This window comes from Nomascus leucogenys, chromosome 5, assembly GCF_006542625.1.
Source record: "Nomascus leucogenys isolate Asia chromosome 5, Asia_NLE_v1, whole genome shotgun sequence".
Taxonomy (NCBI): domain Eukaryota; kingdom Metazoa; phylum Chordata; class Mammalia; order Primates; family Hylobatidae; genus Nomascus; species Nomascus leucogenys.
This window is the reverse complement of record NC_044385.1, coordinates 64,876,148-64,903,738: the sequence shown is the minus strand read 5'-3', so window position 1 is coordinate 64,903,738 and position 27,591 is coordinate 64,876,148. Positions and strand designations below refer to the sequence as shown.

The 27,591-nt window shown below is 44.9% G+C and overlaps 1 protein-coding gene and 1 long non-coding RNA gene across 7 annotated transcripts; one reads left to right on the top strand and one right to left on the bottom strand.

The window, feature by feature from the left end:
• Positions 1 to 370: 370 nt before the first annotated feature.
• LOC115835177 lies at positions 371 to 20,194 on the bottom strand. Its single transcript, XR_004030143.1, has 3 exons — positions 20,109 to 20,194; positions 7,369 to 7,458; positions 371 to 2,128 (listed from the first exon to the last, which is right to left on the bottom strand). It is a non-coding gene; the product is annotated as an uncharacterized LOC115835177 (long non-coding RNA).
• On the top strand, positions 17,226 to 25,908 carry LOC115835176. 6 transcript variants are annotated; one of them, XM_030813298.1, is made up of 4 exons: positions 19,054 to 19,174; positions 19,338 to 19,478; positions 21,454 to 21,585; positions 24,674 to 25,908. In XM_030813298.1, the coding sequence occupies exons 1-4, from the start codon at positions 19,151 to 19,153 to the stop codon at positions 24,731 to 24,733; spliced, it is 357 nt and encodes a 118-aa protein (XP_030669158.1). In that variant the 5' UTR covers positions 19,054 to 19,150; the 3' UTR covers positions 24,734 to 25,908. The 6 variants fall into 6 exon arrangements, 3 of the variants coding, with proteins under 3 accessions (XP_030669158.1, XP_030669157.1, XP_030669156.1); XM_030813297.1 differs by lacking the exon at positions 24,674 to 25,908 and adding an exon at positions 21,705 to 22,949; XM_030813296.1 differs by lacking the exon at positions 24,674 to 25,908 and adding an exon at positions 21,702 to 22,949.
• The last annotated feature ends 1,683 nt before the right edge of the window (positions 25,909 to 27,591 follow it).

Here is a 27,591-nt window from a genome sequence, read left to right as displayed (position 1 = left end):
GGTGGGGAACATCACACACTAGGGCCAGTGGTGGGGTGGGGGTAGGGTGGAGGGAAAGCATTAGGAGATATACCTAATGTAAACGATGACTTAATGGGTGCAGCACACCAACATGGCACATGTATACATATGTAACAAACCTGCACGTTGTGCACATGTACCCTAGAACTTAAAGTATAACAAAAATAAAAACATAAATAAATAAATTAGCTGAGCATGTTGGCACTCACCTATAATCCCAGCTACTCAGGAGGCTGAGGCAGGAGAATTACTTGAACTCGGGAAAGGGAGACTGCGGTGAACCAAGAAAATGCCACTGCACTCCAGCCTGGTTATAAATAAATAAATAAATAAATAAATAAATAAATAAATGCTATCTACTAGCCAGCAGTGATAAGCACTGGGAAGAAAACTGAGTAAAGACAGGATGATGGTGATGGATATTGGAGGTTAGAGCCGTCAGGGAAGACTTCTCCCTGAGGTGGCTTCTATGCAGACCTCTAGATGAAGTGGATGCTGAGACTGTCAGGAAGAGCTCTCCAAGTGAAGGGAACAAATGTCAAGGTCTGGCACCTACAACATGCTTGGAATGTTTGAAGACTAGAAAGAGGGTCTTTGTAGCTACAGCAGAGTAAGAGAGAGAAACTACGGAAGACACTAAGGTCAGAGAGCTGGTCCTCATTGTCCGCTGCTCCCACTGACTTTGGCTTTAAGTACTCATTTGCGGTCTCCAGAGAAACAGGACCAACAAGATATGTAGACAGAGATATGGATGCACACTTAGAGATACACATGGAGACAGAGATGATAGAGATGGTGATGAAGATGGAGGTAGAGATGGAGATGAAGAGGTAGTAGTAGAGGTAGAGGGAGACAGAGACAGACATAGAGATAGAGACAAAAATAAAAAAAAGACTTACTTTAAGGTATCTGCTCATGAAATTGCGGAGTTGGTGAATTCTGAAATCTTCAGGCAGGTCAGCAGGCTGCAAGCGCTCAGACAGGAGCTGATGATGCTGCAGTCTGGGGGAAGAATTTCTTCTTCCTCAGAGAAACCTCAATTCCACTCTTTAGGCCTTTAACTGATCAAATGGGGCCTATTCAGATTATTGAAGATAATCTCCTTATCTTAAGTCAACTGATAGTAGTTGTAAGCCCAACCTACAAAATCCCTTCAGAGCAACACTTAGATTAGTGTTGGATTGAGTAACTGGGTGCTACATCCTAGGCAGGTGGACACATACAACTCCCCACCACAGGCTCTTTGAGCTCCTGCATTATTCTCCATCACATGCCTCTGCTTTTGGCATCCTCTTTGTGCACAGCTCCAAGTGTGTCTCCTACCATAATGACCAGTGTGGTGTCTGACCTAAGGATACAGTAGAGATGTTATTGTTATTATTTTGTTAGTCACCTTAAATATTTTTAGAAGAGTGAGAATATATTTCAAAATAAAATGTATGATTTCCATGTCCCTATCTGGGTTTTGGGATGTTTAGATATCAGCAAGAAGAGTTTGGCACGCTTGCCCCATCTCCTCCAATGCTCTCAGAGCACTGGTGGATGAAGGACTGCCCTGTGAACCTCTGACTCATCTGCTTGTTCTATGAGTTTTTACATAAGAGCAGAAAGACAGCTCTAGACTGAGTCAGGCTAGAGAGGGCTGTGGCATTATTCTTAAAGATACATCATCCATGAATGCATCTCCACACCCCATCCCCAGGCTGTATCCCTTTGGGGAGAAAGAATGCCAAGCCCTATCTATGAGGCTGCCCCAAGTCTTTCCAGGCTGGGCTCTCTCTGACTCCACTTCACCTCATCAGACATTTGCTGTTGAATTAATATTCTTAACCCCAGCTCTGGTCTTCACAGCCCTTGCTCAAAACTTCAGCTCTCTGTGGACTTCAGGAAGGAAGACCAACTCCACAGCATGGCTTTAGAAAGCCTCCATGATTATCCCACCCAAAACTCCTGCAGCCTCCCCACTGTTCCCAGATTCTTACACATCCCTGAGGGTCAGGTGAGACCTGTGTCCTCCAAGGTCCTGACATTCCCACCTCCCTCTGCTCAAACCCCTTCATCCAGTGGAAAATGCTGCTTTCTTCATTTAAATATCCTTGAGAAAATTCTATTCTGTTGTAAGAAAAAAGAGATAAAATATATGATATTACAAATGAGAATATCTGTCCAACAAATATCACCCTTAAGAGAATGACAGAGTGACCCACAGAATGGAGAAGATATTAGCAATAGTATCTTCAATCAAGAACTAATATCCAGGCTGGGTGAGGTGGCTCACGCTTGTAATCCCAGCACTTTGGGAGGCTGAGGCAGGCGGATCACGAGGTCAGGAGATCGAGACCACGGTGAAACCCCGTCTCTACTAAAAATACAAAAAAATTAGCCGGGCATGGTGGCGGCCGCCTGTAGTCCCAGCTACTCGGAGAGGCTGAGGCAGGAGAATGGCGTGAACCCGGGAGGCGGAGCTTGCAGTGAGCCAAGATCACGCCACTGCACTCCAGCCTGGGCAACTGAGAAAGACTCCATCTCAAAAAAAAAAAAAAAAAGAACTAATATCCAGAATATATAAAGAACACCTACTAACCAGTAAGAAAAGTGTAGAGTACCCAATGTGAAAAAAAAAAAATAGGCAAAAGACCTGAACAGGTACTGCACCAAAAGAAAGAGCGGGAAGGCCAGGCCAGAAGGCCAGAATGTTAGGAGGCAAAAGGCCAGGCCAGAGGGCCGAACACCAAAAAGACAGAATGCCAGAAGACCAGAGAGAGGGCCAGAAGGAAAAAAATAGAAGGCCTGGAGGGAGAAGGCCAGAGGACAGAAGGCAGAAGGCTAGAAGGCAGAAGGCAAGGAGAGAAGGCAGAAGGCAAAAAACAGAAAGGCAGATGGCCAGAGGGACAGAAGACAGAGACCAGAAGGGAAAAGACCAGGATGGAAAGCCAGAATGCAAAAGCCCAAGATAGAAGGCCAGAAGGTAGAGGGACAGAAGGCCAAAAGGCAGAAGGCCCAAAGGGAGAAGACAAGGCCAAAACACAGAAAACCAGAAGGGCAGGCCAGCGGCCAGAAGGGAGAAGTCCAGGCCAGAAAGGAGAAGGCCAGAAGTCCAGAAGGAAGAAAGCCAGAAAGGCAGAGGCAAAAAAAAGCAGAAAGCCAAAGGGAGAAAAAGCAGTGACCAGAAGGCAAGGCCAGAAGGCAGAAGGGAAGGCTAGAAAGTGGGGTGAAGTGGAGTCAGAGAGAGCTTAGCCAGGAAAGACTTGGGGCAGCCTCATAGAGAGGGCTTAGCGTTCTTTCTCCCCAAAGGGATATAGCCTGGGGATGGGGTATGGGGACACATTCATGGATGATGTACCTTTAAAGGTAATGCCACAGCCCTCTCTAGCCCTGACTCAGACTAGAAAGGTCAGAAAGAAGAAGGCCTGAGGCCAGAAGGGCAGAGAGAAAGAACAGATGGACAGAAAGCAGAAGGCCAGATCAGAAGGCAGAATACCAGAAAAAAAGAAGGCCAGGCCAGAGCACCAGAAAGCCAGAAGGCCAGAGGGGTAAGCCAGAATGCAGAAGGCCAAAAGACAGAAGGCCAGCAGGAAAGAAGGCAGAAGACCAGGCCAGAGGACAGAAGGCAGCAAGTGCAGAAGGCCAGATGGCAGAAGACAAGAATAGAAGGCAGAAGGCCAGATGGCAGAGAGCCATGCTAGAAGGCAGAATGCTAGGCCAGATGGCCAAAAGGCACAAGGCCAGGCCAGAAGGCTTGGCAAGAAGGCCAGAAGGCAGAAAGCCAGGAGGCCAGGCCAGAAGGAAGAGGGCCAGAAAACAACAGGTCAGACCAAAAGGCCAGAATGCCAGAAGGCCAAACCAGAAGCCAGAAGGCCAGAAGACCAGCAAGCAGAAGGCCAGGAAGGAAGGAAGGAAGTGAAAACGCCAAAGGCCTGGCTAGATAGCCAGAAAAATGAAGGCGGAAGGCCAGATGGCCAGAAGGCAGAAGACCAGGACAGAACGCCAGAAAGCAGAAGGCCAAGCCAGAAGGCAAGAGGGCAGAAGGCCAGGCCATATGGCCAGAAGGCCAGAAGACAGTAGGCCAGAAGGCCAGAAAATAGAAGGCAAGACAAGAAAGCAGAAAGTAAGGCAAGACAAGAAAGCAGAAAGTCAGGCCAGAACAGAAAGCAGAAAGAGGACAGAACACCGAACAAAAGAATGCCCGGAGTTCCAGAAAGCCAGGAGGCCAGAAGGCAGAAGGCCAGAAGAAAGAAGAACAGGCCAGAGCCAGAAAGCCAGAGGCAGGAAGACAGAAGGCCAGGACGCCAAAGTCAGAAGGCCAGGCCAAATGGGCAGAAGGCCAGAATGCAGGAGGCCAGGTCAGAAAGCAGAAAGGCAAATAATAAGAAGGCAGAGGACCAGGGAATAAGGCAGAAGGCCAGGACACAAGGCCAGAAGGCAGCAGGCCAGATGCCCAGAAAGCAGAAGATCAGAAGAAAGAAGGCCAGGCCAGAGAACCAGAGAGGCAAAGGCAAGAAGATAGAAGTCCAGAAGGCAAAAGTCAGATGGCCAGAGGGCAGAAGCCCAGGCCAGAGAAACAGGCCAGAAGGCAGGAGGCCAGATGACCAGCAAGCAGAGACCAGGAAGGAAGGAAGTAAGAAGGCCAGATGGCCAGAGGCAGAAGACCAGGGAAGAACACCAGAAGGCCAGAAAGCAGAAGGCCAGGCAAGAAGGGTGAAAGCCCGGCAAAAAAACAAAACGCTGAAAGGAAGAAGGCCAAGCTGCAGTGCCAAAGCCTGAAGGCCAGAAGAAAGAAGGACAGAAGAACAAAAGAAGGCAGAAGGCCAGAACCAGAAGGCCAGAAAACAGAGGGCCAGGCCAAAAAACAGAAGGCCAGAAAATAGCAGGCCAGATGACCAGAAAGCAAAAGACAAGGCAAGAAGGCAGAAGAACAAGGGGAGGAGGCCAGACCAGAGCACTATTAAGCCAGAGGCCAAAAGGAAGAAGGCAGAAGGCCAGGAGGCAGAAGATCAGGCCAGATGGCCAGAAAGAGAAGAAGACCAAAGACAGAAAAAAGCCAAAGACAGAAGAAAGTCATAAACAGAAGAAAGCCAAAGCCAGAAGGCCTGAAGGCAGAAGGCCAGGCCACATGAGCAGAAGGCCAGAAACCAGAAGGCCAGAGGCCAGGCCAGAGAGAAGAGGACCAGAACAAAAGGCCAAAGGCCACGAGGCAGAAAGCCAGAAGGCAAGAAGGCAAGAAGGCAGAAGGCCAGGCCAAAAGGCCAGAAGGCAGAAGGCCAAGAAGGCAGAAAAGGGCAAGAAGGCAGAAGACCAGGAGAGAAGACAGAGGCCAGAATGGCAGATGGCAGAAAGCCATGCCAGGCCAGATGGCCAGAAGGTAGAAAGCCAGAAGGCCAGGCCAGAAGGAACAGGTCCAGAAAAGGAAAGACCATGCCAGAAGGCCAGAAAGTAGAAAGCTAGAAGACCAGCAAGCAGAAGGGTAGAAAGGAAGCAAGAAGGTGAGCAGGCTGGAGGCCTGGCCAGATAGCCAGAAGGCAAAATATCAGGCCAGAAGGCCAGAAGGCAGAAGGCCAGGGAAGAATGGCAGAAGGTCAGTAGGCAGAAGGCCAGAAATTAGAAAGCTAGAAGACCAGCAAGCAGAAGGGTAGAAAGGAAGCAAGAAGGTGAGCAGGCTGGAGGCCTGGCCAGATAGCCAGAAGGCAAAATATCAGGCCAGAAGGCCAGAAGGCAGAAGGCCAGGGAAGAATGGCAGAAGGTCAGTAGGCAGCAGGCCAGAAGGCCAGAAAACAGAACACCAGGAAAGAATGCAGAAGGCCAGGGAAGAAGGCCAGAAAACAGTAGACAAGGGAAGAAAGCCAGAAAACAGAAAGTGAGGCAAGAAGGCAGAAGACCAGACCACAAGAGAGAATACCAAAAGGAAGAAGGCCAAGCCAGAGTGCCAAAAAACCAGAAAGCCAGAAATTTAGGAGGAGGAAGGCCAGAAGAAAGAAGACAAGGGAAGAAATCCAGAAGGCCAAGACAGAAGGTCAGAAGGTCAGAAGACAGCAGGTCAGAGGCCAGAAAACAAAAGACAAGAAGGCAAAAGGCCAGGCCAGATGGGCAGAAGGCCAGAGGGCAGAAGGCCAGAGAGAAGAGGGCCAGAAAACATAAGGCCAGTCCCAAAGGTCAGAATTCCTGAAGGCACAAGGCCAGAAGGCCAGCAAGCAAAGGCCGGGCAAGAAGGCAGAAGCCCAAAGTCCTGGCCAGATATCCAGAAGGCGGAAGGCCAGATCTCAGAAGGCAAAGACCAGGACAGAAGGCCAAAAGGCAGAAGGCCAGAGGCCAGAAGGCCAGGCCACAAGGTCAGAAGGCAAAAGGCCAGAAAGCCGGGGATGAAGGCCAGAAGGTCAGTAGGCAGCAACAAAATACAGAAGACCAGGCAAGAATACAGAAGATGAGGCAAGAAGCCAGAACACAAACAGAAAGATAGTAGATGGTCAGGCCGGAGCGCCAGAAAGCCAGAAGGCCAGGCCAGATGAGCAGAAGGCAGAAGGCCGGAAAGCCAGGCCAGGCCAGAAGGCAGAAGGTTACAAGGCCCCAAAAAAGAAGACCAGAGGGCAGAAGGCCATAAACCAGGAGGCCAGAATGCAGAAGGCCAGGTCAGGTGCAGAAGGGCAAACGACAAAAGAGCAGAAGGCCGGAAGGACAAAAAGCCAGAAGGCCAAAAGGCAGAGGGCCAGAAGGCAAAAGGACAGAAGGCAGAAGGACAGAAAACAGAAGACCAGGCAAGAAAACAGAAGACCAGAAGGAAGAAGGCCAGGCCAGAAGACCAGAGGGCAGAAGGCCAGGCCACATGGCCAGAAGGTAGAAGACCAGGGAACAAGGCCAGAAGACATTAGAGGAAGGAAAATGTTATAAAAGCAAGCAAGACATGCGTGGGTATGTTTCAAATACTGATCTTTAACAAAGAGTAACATGAAATAAAGGAATATACCGGTGATCAGAAGAACATTATAGGACATCAACAATTAGAGAATATTATTAAGACTAAAATGAGAAGGAAAATTAAAAGATAGATGTTGGGGAGATTAAGACAGGGAAAATCAACAAAGGGAGGGCCAAAAACAAAGGGCACTGTGTAAAGTTTAACTCCAGTCATAGAAGAAACATGCCTCCCTCTGAGGCCAAGGAACGTGCTGAAGGTTCGATGAAGAGAGAGGGAAATGTTTGAAGAATTATGACACTACTGGACAGGCATTTTTACATTGGCCTCAATACGACGTTGGAAAAGCCACTCCCTCAAGGACACCTGAGGTTGACATGGCCCCGGTCCTGTCCCTCCTGGACAGCTCTTCACGCCAGCTCACAGGACCTGGAGCTCACCTGCACTCGGGATGGGGGCAGCCTCCTCCTTCCCTCCGCTTCTCCTCTCCTGGCTCTGGGCACTCACGTCTGATCTGGAGAGCTGACAACCTGTTTGCAGAAAACATGTGCCTGAATGTTTCGTTCTGTGCTGAGATCTGTGCCTGAGCTTCAAGGGCAGGGAGGGGAGGAGCACAGCACACATGAAAGGGCAATGCCAGGAAGAGCGCCCTGAATACCAGAGACATGGGTGGCCCCTCCCAGAGCAGGAAGGGCACCTGGCCTTGAGCTCAGAGACTGGAGGGCTGTTTGCTGATGCCCATGCCCAGGGCTAAAGACAGACTGCATGGCCAGGCATGGTGGCTCCTGCCTGTAACTGCAGCACTTTGGGAGACTGTGACTTGAGGCCAGGAGTTCAAGGCCTGTCTGGGCAACATAGAGACCTTGTCTCTAAAAGAATAAAAAATTAGTTAGGCCTAGTGGTGTATGTCTGTAGTCCCAGCTACTCAGGAAGCTGAGGCAGGAGGATCACTTGAGCCCAGAAATTTGAGGCTGCAGTGAGCTGATTGTGCCACTGTACTCCAGCTTGGGTGGCAGAATGGGACACTGTCTCTGACAGACTGCTAAACCTTCTCTTTTCTACAACCAGGATGCGATTGTTTCCACAGTGGATTGGATCTTAATTTCAAAAGATGTCCAATAGGCATAAGCTCAACCAGAACCCTGAGAGGTCTGTTTTAGAGGAACAGTCTCTGCTATGTTTACTACTGGGGTGTCAAACTCCACCACGGTTCACAGAGCAGAACAGTTGTTAGTAAATACTTAAGTTTTTCCTCCTTTTAACAAATATCCATTGAGTGTCCAGCATGGTTCTGGGTATTAGATATGGAGTAGCAAAAAAAACCATAAATTCGTGGTCAGGAAATGGGCATTCTCATGAGATGACAAACTACACATAAGTAAATAAATATGCAAATTCTGTCCAGTTAGCTCTAAGTGCTATCGGGGTGGAAAGTGGTCCTCCCTCAGCTAAGGTTTTGCTTTTGTGGCTTCAGTTACCTGTGGTCAACTGTGGTCTGAAAATTAAGTATCATGCAATAAGATATTTTGAGACCACATTTACATAACTTTTATTACAGTGTATTTTTATATTATTTGATTGTATTATTAACTTTTATTGTTAATCTCTTGCATGTGCCTAACTTAAACCTTATCATAGGTATGAATGTACAGGAAAAAACAGCATAGAAAAGATTTGATACTCTCTCATTTCAGGCATCCACTGAGGATCTGGGAACATATTTAAAGCAGGTAAGGTGGGGACTACTGCAAAGGAGCCAGGGCAGAGATGGGAGTGGAAGGTGGGGAAGCTATTCTGGGTAGTATTTGATGAAGTAAATGAATGTTGACAGATTCAGCCACAGATGCCATAGGACACAAGATCTCCAGCATCATGTCTCTGTGCTTCCTCACGGCTGTGTCCAGCAGGGCCCACTCCTCCCTGGTGATGTTCACAGCCAGATCCTTGAAGGGCACCGACTTTCTGAAGGACACCATGTTTCAGACTGTGCTACTCCCCATCAGCATCCACAGGCTGCACAGTCAAGGATGACATCCCTCAGAAAGCGTGTATGAAAAACTCAAACTGACTGGGCACAGTGGCTCAAGCCTATAATCCTCAAACTTTGGGAGGCTGAGGAGAGTGAATTGCTTGAGCTCAGAAGTTCAAATCTAGCCTGGGCAACATAGTGAAACCCCCATCTCTCAAAAAATACAAAAAATAAATTAGCTTGGTGTGGTGGCGGGCATCTGTAGTCCCAGCTACTCAGGAGGCTGAGGTGGGAGGATGGCAGAGGTTGCAGTGAGCCATGACTGCACCACTGCACTCCAGCCTATGTGACAGAAGCAGATTCGAGGGACAGCGGTAGGGACAGGGACAGGGAGAAGGAGACGGAGAGGAGGAAAAAAAAGGAAAGAGACAAGAAGAGATGATGAGATGAGATGAGATGAGATATGAGATGAGATGAGATGAGATATGAGATGAGATGAGATGAGATGAGTTGATGAGATATGAGATGATGAGATATGAGATGAGATAAGAGAAAATGTCAAACCCTGTCAGAGACCAGGCCATGGTTTGTTTCCTCTGGGCTGACTTGAGAGATGTCTTTTCCATACATCCAGAGATACACTCTTATAAATAACAACTTCATTATAAGGTCATGCCACAGGAGGCGTAGCGTGAAATAACCTGGCAACTCCACAATAAAGTACCAATTCGACTTCAGAGTGATCATAAAATTTGTACTAGGAAATTTATAAATAAATTCTACTCCCCTCCAATGTTAATGAAATCTACAGGCTAACCAATGGAAGGAACACCCATGTTCTGCCACTTATCCACTGTGGTGATGGGCAAATTATCCCAATATGAATCTCTCCATTCTCATCAGTGAAATGGTTTAACAACTTGTATTAGTCTGTTCTCATGCTCTGCTAATAAAGACATACCTGAGACTGGGTAATTTATAAAGAAAAAGAGGTTTAATGGACTCACATTTCCACACGGCTTAGAAGGCCTCACAATCATGGTGGAAGGTGAAAGGCACTTTTTTTTTTTTTTTAAGATGGAGTCTTACTCTCTCACCCAGGCTCGAGCGGAGTGGCAGAATCTTGGCTCACTGCAACCTCCACCTCCCGGGTTCAAGCAATTCTCCTGCCTCAAGCTCCTGAGTACCTGGGATTACAGGCGCCCACCACCATGCTCCGCTAATTTTTTGTTTTTAGTAGAGACAGGATTTCATCATGTTGGCTAGGCTGGTCTCAAATTCTCTTTTTTTGAGATGGAGTCTCGCTTTGTCACCCAGGCTGGAGTGCAGTGGCACGATCTCGGCTTACTGCAAGCTCCGCCTCCCAGGTTCACGCCATTCTCCTGCCTCAGCCTCTCCGAGTAGCTGGGACTACAGGCGCCCACCACCACGCCCAGCTAATTTTTTGTATTTTTTAGTAGAGACGGGGTTTCACCATGTTAGCCGGCATGGTCTCGATCTCCTGACCTCGTGATCCACCTGCCTTGGCCTCCCAAAGTGCTGGAATTACAGGCGTGAGCTACCGCACCTGGCCATGAAAGGCACTTCTTACGTGGCAGCAGGCAAGAGAGCACGGGAGCAAAGCAAAAAGGGAAACCGCTTACAAAACCATCAATCTCATGAGACTTATTTACTACCAGGAGAACAGTATGGAAAAAACCACCCCCATGATTCAATTATCTCCCACCGGGTCACTCCCACAACACATGGGAATCATGGAAGCTACAATTCAAGATGAGAGTTGGGTGGGGACACAGCCAAACCATCTCATTTCACCCCTGGACCTTCCCAAATATCATGTCCTCACATGTCAAAACTAATCATGCCTTCCCAACAGTCCCCCAAAGCCTTAACTCATTTTAGTATTAACTCAAAAGTCCACAGTCCAAAGTTTTATGAGACAAGGCAAGTCCCTTCCACCTGTGAGCTTGTAAAATCAAAAGCAAGTTAGTTACTTCCTAGATACAATGGGGGTATAGGCATTGGGAAAATATCCCCATTCCAAATGGGAAAAATTGGCCAAAACAAGGGGCTACAGGCCCCATGCAAGTCCAAAATCCAGTGGGGCATTCAAATCTTAAAGATTCAAAATGATATCCTTTAACTACATGTGTCACATCCACGTCACACTGATGCAAGAGTTGCCATGGTCTTGGGAAGCTCTGCCCCTGTGGCTTTGCACGGTACAGCCTCCCTCCCAGCTGCTTTTATGGGTTAGTGCTGAGTGTGTGCAGCTTTTCCAGGCACACAGGGCATGCTGTTGGGAGATCTACCATTCTGGGCTCTGGAGGATGGTGGCCTTCTTCTCACAGCTCCACTAAGCCGTGCACCAGTGGGGACTATCTGTGGGTGCTTCAACCCCGTATTTCCCTTCCACACTGCCCTAGCAGAGGTTCTCAATGAGGGCCCTGCCCTGGCAGCAAACCTCTGCCTAGACAACCAGGTGTTTCCATACATCCTCTAAAACCTAGGGGGAGATTCCCAAACCTCAATTCTTGACTCCAGCCTGGGTGACAAAGTGAGACCCTGTCTCAAAAAACAAAAATGTTCAGTGAGTTGGAGGTCCCAGTGAAGTGAGAGCAGTTAAGTGATTATACTCTAAGGACATGAGGTGAGGGTCAGAGAAGAGCACGTCTGCACCAATGATTTCAGAAGTGGGCTAATTCTTGAGGAATGAAAGGGACTAGAATGTAGGTGATGAACTTTGGTGACAAAACGCAAACCATGCATATAACAAAGAGGAATAATGCTCCAAATATATGAGAAAAATTTCACAATAACTCAAAAAAAGACTTTATGTTTTCACTACAAGGAAACACTGAGGTGAGAGATCTGCTAAATAGCTGATCTATCGTGCAATGCACACATGTAAGGAAACATCACACTGTATCCTATAAATATGCACAATTATTACATATCAATTAAAAGCAACCTTAATAATACAGAATACTATTTTTTTATATACTTTAAGTTCTGGGATACATGCGCAGAACATGCAGGTTTGTTACATAAGTATACATGTGCCATGGTGATTTGCTGAACCTACCAACCTGTCATCTAGGTTCTAAGCCCCGCATTCACTAGGTATTTGTCCTAATGCTCTCCCTCCCCTTGCCCCGCAACCCGCAACAGGCCCCGGTGTGTGATGATCCCCTCCCTGTGTCCATGTGTTCTCATTCTTCAACTCCCACTTATGAGTGAGGACGTGCAGTGGTTGGTTTTCTGTTCCTGTGTTAGTTTCTTGAGGATGTGAATTCATTCTTTTTTATGGCTGCACAGTATTCCATGGTGCATATATGCCATGTTATTTATCCAGTCTATCATGGATGGGTATTTGGTTGGTTCCAAGTCTTTGCTATTGTAAATAGTGCTGCAATAAACATATGTGTGCATGTATCTTTTGTAGAAGAACGACTTACAATCCTTTGGGTATAAACCCAGTAATGGGACTGCTGAGTCAAATGGTATTTGTGGTTCTAGATCCTTGAGGAATCGCCCCACTGTCTTCCACAATGGTTGAACTAATTTACACTCCCACCAACAGTGTAAAAGCGTTCCTGTATCTCTGCAGCCTCATCGGCATCTGTTGTTTCCTGACTTTTTTTAATGATCGCTATTCTAACTGGTGTGAGATGGTATCTCATTGTGGTTTTGATTTGCATTTCTCTAATGACCAGTGATGATGAGCTTTTTTTCACATTTGTTGGCCACACAAATGTCTTCTTTTGAGAAGTGTCTGTTGATATCCTTCACTCACTTTTTGATAGGGCTTTTGTTTTTACTTGTAAATTTGAAGTTCCTTGTAGATTCTGGATACCAGGCCTTTGTCAGATAGGGAGATTGCAAAAAACTTTCCCCCATTCTGTAGGCTGTCTGTTCACTCTGATGAGAGCTCCCATTTGCCAATTTTGGCTTTTGTTGCAATCGCTTTTGGTGTTTTAGTCATGAAGTCTTTGCTCATGCCTATACCCTGAATGGTATTGCCTAGGTTTACCTCTAGGGTTTTTTTTTTTTTTTTTTTTGGTTTTGGATCTTACATTCAAGTCTTTAATCCATCTTGAGTTCATTTCTGTATAAGGTGTAAGGAAGCAGTCCAGTTTCTGTTTTCTGCCTATGGCTAACCAGTTTTCCCACCACCATTTATTAAATAGGGAATTCTTTCCACATTGCTTGTTTTTGTCAGGTTTATTGAAGATCAGATGGTTATAGATGTGTGGTGTTATTTCTGAGGTCTCTGTTTTGTTCCATTGGTCTATGTATCTGTTTTGGTACCTGTACCATGCTGCTTTGGTTACTGTAGCCTTGTAGTATTGTTTGAAGTCAGGTAGTGCAATGCCTTCAGCTTTGTTCTTTTTATTTAGGACTGTCTTGGCTATAAGAGCTCTTTTTTGGTTCCATATGAAATTTAAAGTAGTTTTTCTCTAATTCTTCAAAGAAAGTCAATGGTAGCTTAATGGGAATAGCATTGAATTTATAAATTACTTTAGGCAGTATGGCCATTTTCACGACATTGATTCTTCCTATCCATGAGCATGGAATGTTTTTCCATTTGTTTATGTCCTCTTTTATTTACTTGAGCAGTTGTTTGTAATTTTCCTTGAAGAGGTGCTTCATGTCCCTTGTAAGTTGTATTCCTAGGTATTCTATTCTCTTTGTACCAATTGCGAATGGGAGTTCACTCATAATTTGGCTCTCTGCTGTCTATTATTGGGGCATAGGAATGCTTGAGATTTTTGCATATTGATTTTGTGAGACTTTGCTGACGTTGCTTATCAGCTTAAGGAGTTTTTGGGCTGAGATGATGAAGTTTTCTAAATATATAATCATGTCATCTGCAAACAGAGACAATTTGACTTCCTCTCCTCCTATTTGAATACCCTTTATTTCTTTCTCTTGCCTGACTGCCCTGGCCAGAACTTCCAATTCTATGGTGAATAGGGGTGATGAGAGAGGGCATCCTTGTCTTGTGCCAGCTTTCAAAGGGAATGCTTCCAGCATTTGCCCATTCTTTGTGATATTGGCTATGGGTTTGTTTTAAATAGCTCTTGTTATTTTGAGGTATGTTTCATCAATACCTAGTTTACTGAGAGTTTTTCACATGAGGGAATGTTGAGTTTTATCAAAGGCCTTTTCTGCATCTATTGAGATAATCATGTGGTTTTTGTCATTGGTTCTGTTTATGTGATGGATTATGCTTATTGATTTGCATATACTGAACCAGCCTTGCACCCCAGGTATGCAGCCAACTTCATCATGGTGGATAAGCTTTTTGATGTGCTGCTGGGTTCTTTTTGGCAGTATTTTATTGAGAATTTTTGCATCAGTGTTCATCAGGGATATCAGCCTGAGATTTTCTTTTTTTGTTGTGTCTCTGACAGGTTTTGGTATCAAGATGATGCTGGCTCCATAAAATGAGTTAGGGAGGAGTCTTTCTTTTTCCATTGTTTGGAATAGTTTCACAAGGAATGGTACCAGCTCCTCTTTGTACCTCTGGTAGAATTTGGCTGTAAATCTGACTGGTCCTGGGCTTTTTTTCGTTTCTAGGCTATTAATTACAGCCTCAATTTCAGAACGTGTTATTGGTCTATTCAGGGATTTGACTTCTCCCTGGTCATGTCTTGAGAGGGTGTATTTGTACAGGAATTTATCCATTTCTTCCAGATTTTCTAGTTTATTTGCACCTGAGGTGTTTATTCTCTGATGGTAGTTTGTATTTCTATGGGATCGGTGGTGATATCCCCTTTATCATTTTTTTCTTGTTTCTATTTGATTCATCTCTCTTTTCTTATTAGTCTAGCTAGCAGTCTATTTTGTTAATCTTTTCAACATACCAGTTCCTGGATTCACAATTTTTTTTGAAGGGTTTTTCGTGTCTCTAACTCCTTCAGTTCTGCTCTGATCTTAGTTATTTCTTGTCTTCTGCTAGCTTTTGAATTTGTTTGCTCTTGCTTCTCCAGTTCTTTTATTTGTGATGTTAGGGTGTCAATATCTGATCTTCCAGCTTTCTGATTTCCCTCTTAACACTGCTTTAGTTGTGTCCCAGAGATTCTGGTACATTGTCTGTTCTCACTGGTTTCAAATAACTTCTTTATTTCTGTCTTAATTTTGTTATTTACCCAGTAGTCATTCAGGAGCAGGTTGTGGTTTTGAGTGAGTTTCTTAACCGTGAGTTCTAATTTGATTGCACTGTGGTCTGAGAGACTGTGTATGATTTCTGTTCATTTGCTGAAGAGTGTTTTACTTCCAATTACGTGGTCAATTTTAGAATAAGTTTATGCGGCTCTGAGAAGAATGTATATTCTGTTGATCTGGGGTGGAGAGTTCTGTAGATGTCTATTAGGTCTGCTTGGTTCAGAGCTGAGTTCAAGTCCTGAATATCCTTGTTAATATTCTGTCTCCTTGATCTGCCTAATATTGACAGTGGGGTGTTAAAGCCTCCCACTGTTACTGTGTGGGAGTCTAAGTCTCTTTGTAGGTCTCTAAAAACTTCTTTTATGAAGCTGAGTGCTCCTGTATTGGGTGGGTGCATATATATTTAGGACAGCTATCTCTTCTTGTTTCATTCTTCTCTTTACAATTATGTAATGACTTTGTCTTTTTTGATCTTTGTTGGTTTAAAGTCTGTTTTAGCAGAGACTAGGATTGCAACTCCTGCTTTTTTTTGCTTTCCATTTGCTTGGTAAATATTCCCCGATCCCTTTCTTTTGAGCCTATGTGTGTCTTTGTACATGAGATGGTCTCCTGAATGAATACAACACACCGATGGGTCTTGACCCTTTACCCAATTTGCCAGTCTGTATCTTTTAATTGGGGCATTTAGCACATTTACACTTAAGGTTAATATTGTTATGTGTGAATCTGATCCTGTCATCATGATGCTAGCTGGTTATTTTGAACATCAGTTGATGTAGTTTCTTCATAGTTTCCTTGGTCTTTATATTTTGGTGTGTTTTTGCAGTGGCTGGTACCAGTTTTTCCTTTCTATATTTAGTGCTTCCTTCAAAAGTTCTTGTAAGGCAGGTCTGGTGGTGACGAAATCCCTCAGCACTTGCTTGTTTAAAGAGGATTTCATTTCTCCTTTCCTTATGAAGCTTAGTTTGGCTGGATGTGAAATTCTAGGATGAAAATTCTTTTCTTTAAGAATGTTGAATATTGGCCCCTATTCTCTTCTGGCTTGTAGTGTTTCTGCAGAGAGATCTGCTGTTAGTCTGATGGACTTCCCTTTGTAGATAATCTGACCTTTCTCTCTGGCTGCCCTTAACATTTTATCCTTCATTTCAACTTTGGAGAATCTGATGATTATGTGACTTGGGGTTGCTCTTCTCAAGGAGTATCTTAGTAGTGGTTCTATTTCCGGAATTTAAATGTTAGCCTGTCTGGCTAGGTTGGGGAAGTTCTCCAGTATAATACCCTGAAGTGTGTTTTCCAACTTGGTTCCATTCTCCCCATCACTTTCAGGTACACCAATCAATCGTAGGTTTGGCCTTTTCACTTAGTCCCATATTTCTTGGAGACTTTGTTCATTCCTTTTCATTCTTTTTTCTCTAATCTTGTCTTCATGCCTTATTTCAGTAAGGTGATATTCAGTCACTGATATCCTTTCTTCCGCTTGATCGATTCGGGTATTGGTACTTGTGTATGCTTCATGACGTTCCTCTGCTGGGTTTTTTCAGCTCCACCAGGTCATTTATATTCCTCTATAAACTGGTTATTCTAGATTGCAGTTCCTGTAACCTTTCATCAGGTTCTTAGCTTCCTTGCATTTGGTTAGTACATGCTCCTTTAGCACAGAGGAGTCTGTTATTTCCCACCTTCTGAAGCCTACTTCTGTCAATTAGTCAATCTCATTCTCTGTCCAGTTCTGTGCCTTTGCTGGAGAGGAATTGCGATCATTTGAGGAGAAGAGGCACTTTGGTTTTGGAATTTTCAGCGTTTTTGCGCTGTTTTATCCTCATCTTCGTGGATTTATCTACCTTTGATCTTTGATGCTGATGGCCTTTGGATGAGTTTTGTGTGTGGGGTTTTATTGTTGTCGTTGTTGATGTTGATATTGTTGCTTTCTGTTTCTTAATTTTTCTTCTAACAGGCCCCTCTTCTGCAGGTCTGCTGCAGTTTGCTGGAGGTCCACTCTAGACACTGTCCACTTGGGTATCAACAGTGGAGGCTGCAGAACAGCAAAGATTGCTGCCTGCTCCTTCCCTGGATGCTTCATCTCAGAGGGGCACTGGCCTGATGCCAGCCAGAGCTCTCCTGTATGAGGTGTCTGTCAACCCCTGTTGGGAGGTCTCTCCCAGTCTGGAGGCTTGGGGGTCAGGGACCCACTTGAGGAGGCAGTCTGTCCCATAGCAGAGCTGGTGCGCTGTGCTGGAAGAATCCCACTTGTCAGGATCAGCTGCTCTCTTCAGAGCTGGCAGGCAGGAAAGTTTAAATCCACTGAAGCTGCGCCCACAGCTGCTCCATCCCCCAGGTGCTCTGTCGTAGGAAGATGGGTTTTACCTGTAAGCCCCTGACTGGGGCCTTTCCCTCAGACATGCCCTGTCCAGTGAGGAGGAATCTAGAGAAGTAGTCTGGCCACAGCCGCTTTGCCATACTGGGGTGAATTCCGCCCAGTCCAGACCTCCCAGCCTCCTTAGAACTATGTTTATGGGTTCCCATTTAGAGTAAGGCATAAAACCACAGGGGCACAGGGATCAAGAGGTTACTACGAAAAATAAAGCTGTGCTCTGAAGCACCCCCTGCAGGTAGGATCCTGTCGAGACAGCCAGAAGGAGGGGAGGCCACTGGTCAGCATTCTGGGCTATTTTTGGTTCCCTCCCACCTGCCCCTCCTTTTGGCCCAAGTTCTAATCCCACTTGCTTTGTCACCCACTGCCTGTTTATGGCAGCTTCCTCTCTGGTCTTCAGTGTCCTCACTGATCCAATGAATACAGCATCGCTCCTCTAATCACATATATTCATGCAGCAGTGTAAATGATGTGAAAGGGCTTTGAAAATCACAGTAAGTGAAAGACTGGGGCACTGACTTCTTCCTATTTTCCCAAGTCCTGCTTCAGAACCACTGTCCTAGGCCCCCAGCCCTTAACACCATCTTGGCCCTTTGATCAAACTTTGCCTACTGAGGGGCATAACTACACAGTATCCCCAGGAAAGAGACGAATATTACAGCCCGTATTTCTTCTCTTTGCTATTTCCCATGATCACTCTTACATCTAGAAACTGGGATCCTTTCTCTGGTTGGTGGGACCCTCTCCGTAGACCAAAAGACAAGGGCACATAGGCATCATAATGGGCATTCAGACATGGTATGATGCAAGGGGTGGGCATGTTATAAATGCTGGGGTAGGTCTGGGCACATCCCACTTACTCATTTGGACTCACTGGGAGAAGTGATTCACTAGAATTCTCATTGGAAGAAATGACAGGAAAGCTCCCTCCAATATCTCAATTTCCACCCCACCCAGCACCTGGTTTTATGATTCCACACCCTCCTAATCCATGCTGCCCTCCTAATACATCCCACTCTCGTAAGCCATCCCAGTCTCGTGCCCGCGAATCCCTCCCTCTTCTTCAATCTGCCAAGCCCCTTCCTCCTCTCCAGAAGTATGTGGATTTTTCAGTTTTCTGCCCTAACTGTTATCCCACTGTGGCTCATACCCGCCCTCCCCACTACCCTACCCTAATACTCTACCTGCCCTGCTCTTCTGCTATTCGTTACAAACCATCCATTTGTCAATGCTCTGGGCCCAGAACTCTTTCTGGTAACTCCCTTATCGATCACCGTAGCCCTCCTCCTAGCCCTAGTGGTCAACGCTTGGGTCCCAGAACTCTTCCCTGTGATTCCCGTATCCGTTCCCCTATTCCTCCCCCTAGCCCTCCTTGCCAACGCTCTGGTCCCAGAACTCTTTTCTGTGACTCTCCTGTCTGTCCCCCTACTCCTCCTCCTAGCCCTGCTTGCAAATGCTGTCGTCCCAGAGCTGTTTCCTGGGACTCCTCTACCTATGCCTCTACCCCTCCTCCTTAGCCCTACTTCTTTCTAGTAACCTGTACTCTAGTCCCCAGCCCCCAGCCCTGCCATCCCCAACCAGACCTGACGGTTCACAAATCTCATCTTGGAGATGGTTTCCCTGCTCCTGGGGCAGTTCTGGTACAGTTCAGGATGGCCAGGACTATGGATTCCCAGCAGTCTGACCTGGTGGACAAAGGAAATGCAAGACGATGGCAAAACAGCATTCAGCCTCAGTAAGCCACAAAAGCCCTTTTCCATAGCCAGGTCCTGGTCACCCTACTGTCATCTGTATTTTGCCTTTATTCCCATCCTGTTAATCCTCTTCAGAGAACAGAGATACCTCTAACAATTTTCTGTCTTTTAACAGTCTGCTCCTTTCCTCCCCTGCCTCATCAGCCAGCCTGCATGAGCCTCTACATTTGTTCCTGGCTTCACCACGGAACTCAGTCTATAGCCACAAAGCAAACCACAGGGCCAGTGACAGAGAAGGCAGAGGGGAGTGAGGAGTGGGAAGCACCTAACCTGTTCTCAAGGAGGGTAAGTCCTGCCCTGGGTTCAAGTGAGTGCAAGAACAATGACTCCTGAGAGCTCACAGGGCACAAGTCCCCCACTATCAGTGGAAACTCAGTTTGGGTTTTGTTTATGTTTTTGCTGCCTGGCTTATCCCAGAATTTATTTGTCTTCACCCTAGGATTCTAGAACCATGGTAGAGATGTTTTGTCCTTGGGAAATGTCTTCTGCAGTAGGGGGTGGGGCCCTCCACTGTGCTCTTATCACAGCACTAAGGGCTGAGCCTCTTTCATCAGCTGCTTCTACCTCACAATGGGGAGGGGAGCAGAGTCTGCAAAGCAAGAGCATGTCCGGATCCCACTCAGATGCCTGCAGCACATGAACTCATGTTGCTTAAAAAAGGCCCCTCTTCCATTGGTTATCTAGATGCAACATCTAGCTAGAATCTCAATCGAAATCCCACTATATTTTTGAGAACTTGACAACTGAAATTTATATGGAAATGCAAAAAGCCAAGGTTAGCCAACAGTCTCCTAAAAAGACATTTTTCCCTGCCAGATAATCAGAACTTATCATGAAAATTATAGTAAGATAGGAGTGGTAAAAGCATAGACAAGTAGACAAATGGCACAGAATTGGGACCAGAAAGAGACTCACACACGTGTACACTTCCTTTAAGACTCCTGCAGCAGACAGAACAGTGGGGACAGGATTGTCTCTTCAAGCAGTTGGTGCTGGGTCAATTGGATACTCAAAAAAAAAAAAAAATCAAGCGAGATTCCCACTTCACACTACACTCAAAAATCAGGTAGAACACAGGTCTACTATGATACAGTAAAAGCAATAAATATTCTATGACTGCTCTGCCCATGCATGGTTACTGAATACTTGAGATGCGCCAATAAGCATAAAACTTGCATTGGAATGTCAAACAGCAGGAAAAACCAATGTTAGATATCTCGGTAACTTTTAAATTGAAAGTTTGAAATTATAATAATTTGTATATACTGAGTTAAATAAAACATTATTAAACTTAGCTTTATTGGATTCCCTTTTCTCTATGTGGATACTAGATAATATTTAGTCTAGGTAATATGTGTCTCACTTCATAATTTTTATTGGATGGCAGTGATCTAGAAGATAACACAGAAATATATCTTCAGGACATCAAATTAGGAAAAGATGTCATGAATGGCATTTACGAAAGAGTAACCATAAAGGGAAAGGCTAATACATTAGACTGCATTTAAATTTTTGGTCTCAAAGAGACAGCATTAAGAGACTAAAAAGGCAAGCCACAGAGACAGAAAAGATGTTTGTAGCACACACAATTCTCAAAATAATAAACTCCAACAAACTAATAGAGAACAGACACCCAGTCAATAGTAAAACACATTCAACACTGTCTCCCAGACACCCAAACTCATCCGGAAGCACCCTGTGTCCCAAATGAATGAATGAACACATGGTGGGGAAGAGCACAGGCTTTAAAGTCAGTGTTTAGGTACTTGCTAAATCAAGGGGGTGGCTAATTTCTCAACGCTAGGCACACTTTTGGTTCTTTTAAAGTAAACTGTATTACATTAAGCATCTAGAAGAGTCATTCATAGGAACAAAAGGTAAAATGGTTGCTGCCAGGGGCTGGAGAGACAGGGAAATGGAGAGTTGTTCAACGTGTGTGAAAGAAAACGTTCTGGAGACTGGTTTCACACAACGTGAATATACTTAACACTAGTGTACTATATACTTAAGAATGCCTAAGAGGGTACGTTTTATGTGTAGTTTACACCAAACTTTTAAAAACTCTAAAGTCACTATGTTACTTAGAATGGGAGAGAGCTATTCCACCTATATTATCACACTGGTGATATCTGCCACATTGGCCAGAATCTTCTCTGATATAGAAAACCTCCAGTTTTCTGAGATACACACAGAGTTTGGATTCTGGACATCTGCTTTTAAGTGGGGAGAGGTTTCTGACCCCTTACAAAATCTCTTTTAGGGAATGATTGGCCAAGATGAGCTTCAATCTTATGTCCACTACCTCCTGGCCTGCCACTTGGCTGTGAGTCCTTTCTGGGTGGTGTCCAGGGGCGGTTCCAGTGACCAGGCACGTGCTGAGAAGCACAGGCAGGTGAGTTAAGCACTGGAAGGAGGTGGGGTATGAAATAAGATCCTGAGAGGTGGGAGGGGAGTGGGCAGGGTGGGTGGAGGCAGGCGAATGGGTGACAACACCGAGATCTACTCCAGCAGGATGAGGAGACACTTGCCAGAAGACAGCGTGGGATGCCATTGCCTAGAGTTGGCAGAAGGACCAGGAGCAGGCAGGCAGCGAGAGGGCACCCAGGCAGCGAGAGGGCACCCAGAGTGCTGCACGGAGTCCACAGTGGGACACCAGAGGGAAAAGGTGACCCCAGATGAGGTTCATCGGAACCAGATATTGTGGGAACTGTCACACCAGACCAAGAAGCATGGAGGCCACAGAGGGACACCCCAGGGAGGTGACCCCAGGGTGAGGTTCATCAGAACTAGATCTTGTGAGAACTGCCTGACCAGACCAAGCAGCACAGAGGCCACGGTGAGACACCTGAGGGAAAAGGCGAACGCAGATGAGGCTCATCAGGAACAGATCTTGTGGGAACCGGAGAGGACAACCCCAGATGAGGTCCATCAGAACCAGATCTTGAGGGAACTGCACTTCAAAGTGCTGCAAACCCACAAACACTACATGCAACATCACATGAATGCCCTCTGCAAGGGTGAGGAGCCTGGCAGGATGGAGCAAATACCAGAGAGGGGGAATGCACCCTGAAAAAAAGGAGAGCCCTGGGGACTGTGGAAAGTGGGGTGTGGGGCTCATTAAAGGAGAAGATACCTTCTAACACCCTACCTCCTTTCATAGACTTTAGGAGCGATGTCTTTGGAGGGGACCTCACCTACATCACATCAGATGTATTAAATATATTAAAAAGCATTCACATTTCATGAAACATTTTCACTGTAGAAATGAGAGGTTGAATACCATTTTCTAATTTTGCTTTTGAAATGTAACTGTATTTTGCAGTATTGTTATGGTTTTCTTGGTATTTTGGTTTCTTTCTAACAAGCTAAAGGTTTCTACTTAGGCTTCTGATCTCGTAGACCTTTGGAAAGCTCAGGGTTGTAGAAGCCTTGGGCCCATGCTGTTCCCCTGATGAGGCAGCCCTGCCCTCCTTTCTCATCACTGCGCATGCACCATGGGTGGTCACATCAGCTCCTTAAATGAAGCTTCAGAACCACGCACAAAACCACCTCCCATATCCCTTCCCTGGACAACCCACAGGCACCTCACACCCACTAGGTGGAAAGCCAGGTTACCCTGTACCTTCTTCTGCACCCTCTGCTATTCTAGAAGGTCTTGTATCTCAGCACAAGGCACCACAGTCATCCTCTTGTGGGCGGCAAGCCACCCAGGTGCCCAGGCAAGAGACCGAGAGCACGAGCTATTCCAGTATAATAAAGAAAATATATAAAATAAGAATAGTTATACTAGATGTGGATCATAGATACGATTATATATGAATATCATTATGATTAGTTTGTAGCAATTACTCTTTATTCCAATATTATAATAATCTTCACTCTACAATCATAACCTAGGAAAAACCAGGCCATACAGAGATAACAACTGAAGGGACACGGTGACAAGTGACCAGAAGACAAGAGTGTGAGCCTTCCGTTATGCCCAGACGGGGCCATCAAAGGGCTCCTTGGTCTAGTGGTAACGTCAGCGCCTGGGAAGGCGCCCATTACCTAGCGGACTGTGGTCTAGCGGTAGCGTCAGTGCCAAGGAAAAGCACCCACTACTTAGCAGACCGGGAAAGGGAGTCTCCCTTTCCCCAGAGGAGTTAGAGAAGACTCTACTCCACCACCTCTTGTGGAGGGCCTGATATCAGTCAGGCCCACCCGCAGTTATCCGGAGGCCTGTCTCCCTGTAAAGCTGTGCTTCAGCGGTCACCCTCCTGTTTCACTTTCATGTTCCACTCTGTACACCTGGCTCTGCCCTCTAGACAGTAGTAGCAAAATTACTGAAAGTATTAAAGTCTTTGATCTTTCTGAAGAGAGCATAGAAGAAATAATGATGTAAGCTGTCCTCTCTCCCCGCCTCGGCTACCTAACAGGGAAGGGCCCCCTGTCCGGTGGACACGTGACTCACGTGACCTTATCAATCACTGGAGATGACTCACACTGTTTACCCTGCCCCTTTTGCTTTGTATCCAATAAATAACAGCACAGCCAGGCATTCGGGACCACTACGGGTCTCCGCATCTTGGTGCTAGTGGTCCCGGGCCCAGCTGTCTTTTCTTCTATCTCTTTGTCGTGTGTCTTTATTTCTATGATCTCTCGTCTCTGCACGCAGGGAAAAAGACCCACAGACCCTGTAGGGCTGTTCCCTACATCCTCTCCCCCACATTACAAGCCCAGGAGTCATCCCCAAGGTCTCTCCCTCACTCCACACATGCAGGGAGGCACAAGTCCTGTTGATTCCTTCACATTTCTCTCACCTGTTCCTCCCTCAGTGTAAGACTCCACTATGCACGTGGAAGCATCTACACCTCCACTCATATGGTTTCATATCATTTCACCCTAACCTGCCTCTCTCCCCATCCTCACTCCCAAAGCCTCAGCAAGGCCCTGCTCTCTCCTCCCTGGATTTGTCTGATGGGCTTTTCAACTATTCTCTTTCTCTCCTGCACATACGGCACCTTTAGGTCTGACTCTGGTTTCTGCCTGGATTCAATTCACCCCATACTCCCCTCCACCTTTCCGCTTGCATCTCTATTTATTTATCTAAATTATTTTTGAGATGAGGTGTCACTCTGTCACTCAGGCTGGATTGCAGTGGTGTGATCACAGCTCCCTGCAGCCTTGAACTCTTGCCCACCTAAGCCTCTGGAGTAGCTGGCACTATAGGCACACACCACCAAAACTGGCTTTTTCCCAAATCCATCTCCAACTCCTGGCCTCTAGCAGTCCTTCTGCCTCAACTTCAGCCTCCCAAAGTGGTGGGATTACAGGTGTGAGCCACTGCACTCAGCCATATATATATATATATATATAGAAATTCCTTGCATCTTGCTTTTGAGCTTTGTTTAGTATATAAAGTCTAGACTGGGTATATAGTTCTGAATTTAAATGCATGCTCTATGACACTGGTTTTTCGCTTCTTTTCTGAACTGCAGTTTTTCCATCTGAAAAATGGAAATAACAACCCACCACTCCATGAGTCTTTTAAGAATTGAAGATTTGCTTAAAGCATGTAGCTCAGAGGAGGTATACAATAAATAATGTCTGTCATAATCATTATCCAATGACTACGAGCGTTCACTTGTTCTTCTCGCCAGATAAGTTAATTTCATCAATGTATTTCCTGACTGCCTACTCCCCATGCCTCTGTTTATTGCTGTCATCTCACACCACACAGCAGCTCAGTGATTGTGCTGGCCAATCTCGAGTGTGCATTCACATCTGTGTCCTTAGCACTCCCTGGCACTAGCTCTACAGCTATCTCTGCAGCCTATAACTCATCCAGATAAAGACCAGCGGGAGTGCCTCTGGATCTACCAGGTACACTCTGACATCTACCTGAATTCTCCCCTTTAGAATTTTTCATGATTCTTACCTGGTATATTCCAACAGGCATTTTCTCCAGATAGTCGTTCTTCTTGCCTTTTAAAATCAGCTTGGTTAGAACAGACATCCAGGCATTATTAGGCCCATGGGACCAAGGAGATGACTGACACAAAATTGCTGGTGAAGATGGGACTAGACAGGATTAGAAAACTTTGTCTAGCAGAAAGTGGCTATTGTTTTAGTAGTTTTAAAACTTGCCAGACTCACATGAACAGGGCATTAGACTTAAATTGTTTGATCATGATACAATGTGTATGTGTATCAAAACATCAAACTGTACCACCTCATCAAGTATATAGAATTATAATGTTTTCATTAAATAATTAAAAAGTTAGTATCTTTCAATTAGTTTGGAGAACTGAGTGACATTATAAAAAATTAAAAATTTGCAGGACAAATTTTAACTTAACTGGCATATGGGATTTAAAACTGAGTACCGTAACTTATGAAGCAGGAAAATAAATTCTTCCTACATGTTACTGTGAGGTATCTTTTCCAGCCATTATGACTATTCAAGAGCAGTGAAATAAACTCATTTTAGAGCCACACATTCAAAGGCTTATAATAATTATTGAGCAAAGTTTTCAAACTTGATAAACCAGACGTAAACACAGTTTTACATGAAAAAGTAAATTATATACTTTCCTGATTCAATTTATTGAAAGGTAAATTCACTGACAACAGGGTCTTTAAAAAGCAACAGCGTTCTGAGAGTGTTGACATAGTGCTATGTTTTGGACATGAAGTGTAATTCAATAAATGATGCCAACATGTTTAAAAGAAACTCAAGTGTAAACTTTTTTAAAATCTCGATTCTAGAAGGAACTAACTTATGTGCATGTTTCTAAATACAAAGTAAGTTATTGCCAAGGAAATAATGACCAGGAAGCAATAATAAAGAAAAGGGATTTGTTTAATTTTAGACTTATTTTAGGAATTTCTATCTAGCTTAGCTAATTATCTTCAAATCCCAAATACTGTATTCTCAAATATCACACTAACACCAACTAAATCACAGGGCAAGTTTATGGTATGAAATAAAATAAATCTTCACTAATCCAAAGGGAAGACAGCTGGGAACTGCATCAAGCAAACTTGCTCCCAATTTATTACTAAATAAGATGGCTACAAAGATAAGGAAGCTACATACCTCCCTCACCATTTGCCCTTAGGGAATTTCCTTGTGGGCAAAGGATGAACAGAGCACAATGCCATCTCTCTGCTCACCTGAGACAAAAGCACATCTGACTGTTTCTTCTGCTCTATCATTTCACTAAGCCAGACTAAGGCATGAGTGAAGATTCTTTTACCCTCCTCTCACATGTAAATTGTGTATTCAGAAAAAGGCTAATCAGAGACTCAAGAGAATGCAACCATTTGTCTTAATCTACTTATGACCTGGAAGCCCCCTCCCATGCTTCCAGTTGTCCCACCTTTCTGGACAAAACCAATGCACATCTTAAACATATTGATTGATATCTCACAATTCGCAACAATGTATAAAAGCAAACTGTACCCCAACCATCTTGGGGGCATGTACTCAGGAACTCCATAGGCTGTGTCATGTCCATAACCTTGGCAAAATAAACTTTCCAAACATTGAGACCTGTCTCAGATATTTTGTACTCACAATTGAAAAGAAAATTACGGAAAGAAGTCCTCAGCTTCCTGCTGTACAAAGCTGACTCGAGTCTTCTTTGGTGATCCCTGGCATTCTCATCAGACCCCCCTGGTGGAAGAGCATGTGGGCATTATATCATTGACATACATAGGTGTAGGTGTTTGCTTTACAGCACAACATTAAGAAGTCTAATGAAAAAGGTTTTCTTGTCTTGACAATCTAAAACAAAGGGTCCACGAATCCAGCAAGTAACTACTCTGTAAATGTGTTAAATGCAAAGTGTAAGTAAAATGAGGGTCTTTTTAGGTTACTGCTTAGAGTGGAAGTTAGGGGACCTCAGTTCTGGCAGTAAAATCAATCCCTCATTTGGAGGTTGATATTAGGGTGAATTCTGGCAATGATACTTTATTTTACCCTTAAAAATTAGCATTGAATACATGACTACAGTGGCATAATATAGAATTCTAATATAGTGAATCTAATACAGGTAGATATTTCTAAATGCCCCTAGAATAACTCAAAATTATTTGGAAGAAATGCTAAGATCTCTGCAAAATGGCTTTCAGATAGCTAATTGTGGTTGGGTTTTTTGATGTGCTTTCCCTGATACATTTTTTTTTTGTCTCGGGAGTCGGGGGATTGGAGGTAAAGACTGCTTTGCCACACTAATGAATATGGTGTTAAAAGTACAGGAGCTAAAAATATGTTCTCTAATTAATTATGCTCCTATATAAGTGAAAAGGACATTTGAAAATTTTAGTGGACAACCACTTCTGAAACTATTTTTAAGGTTAGATTTCTTTATTAGTGTCTCTTTGATATTCATTTCATACCCTTCCAGGATAC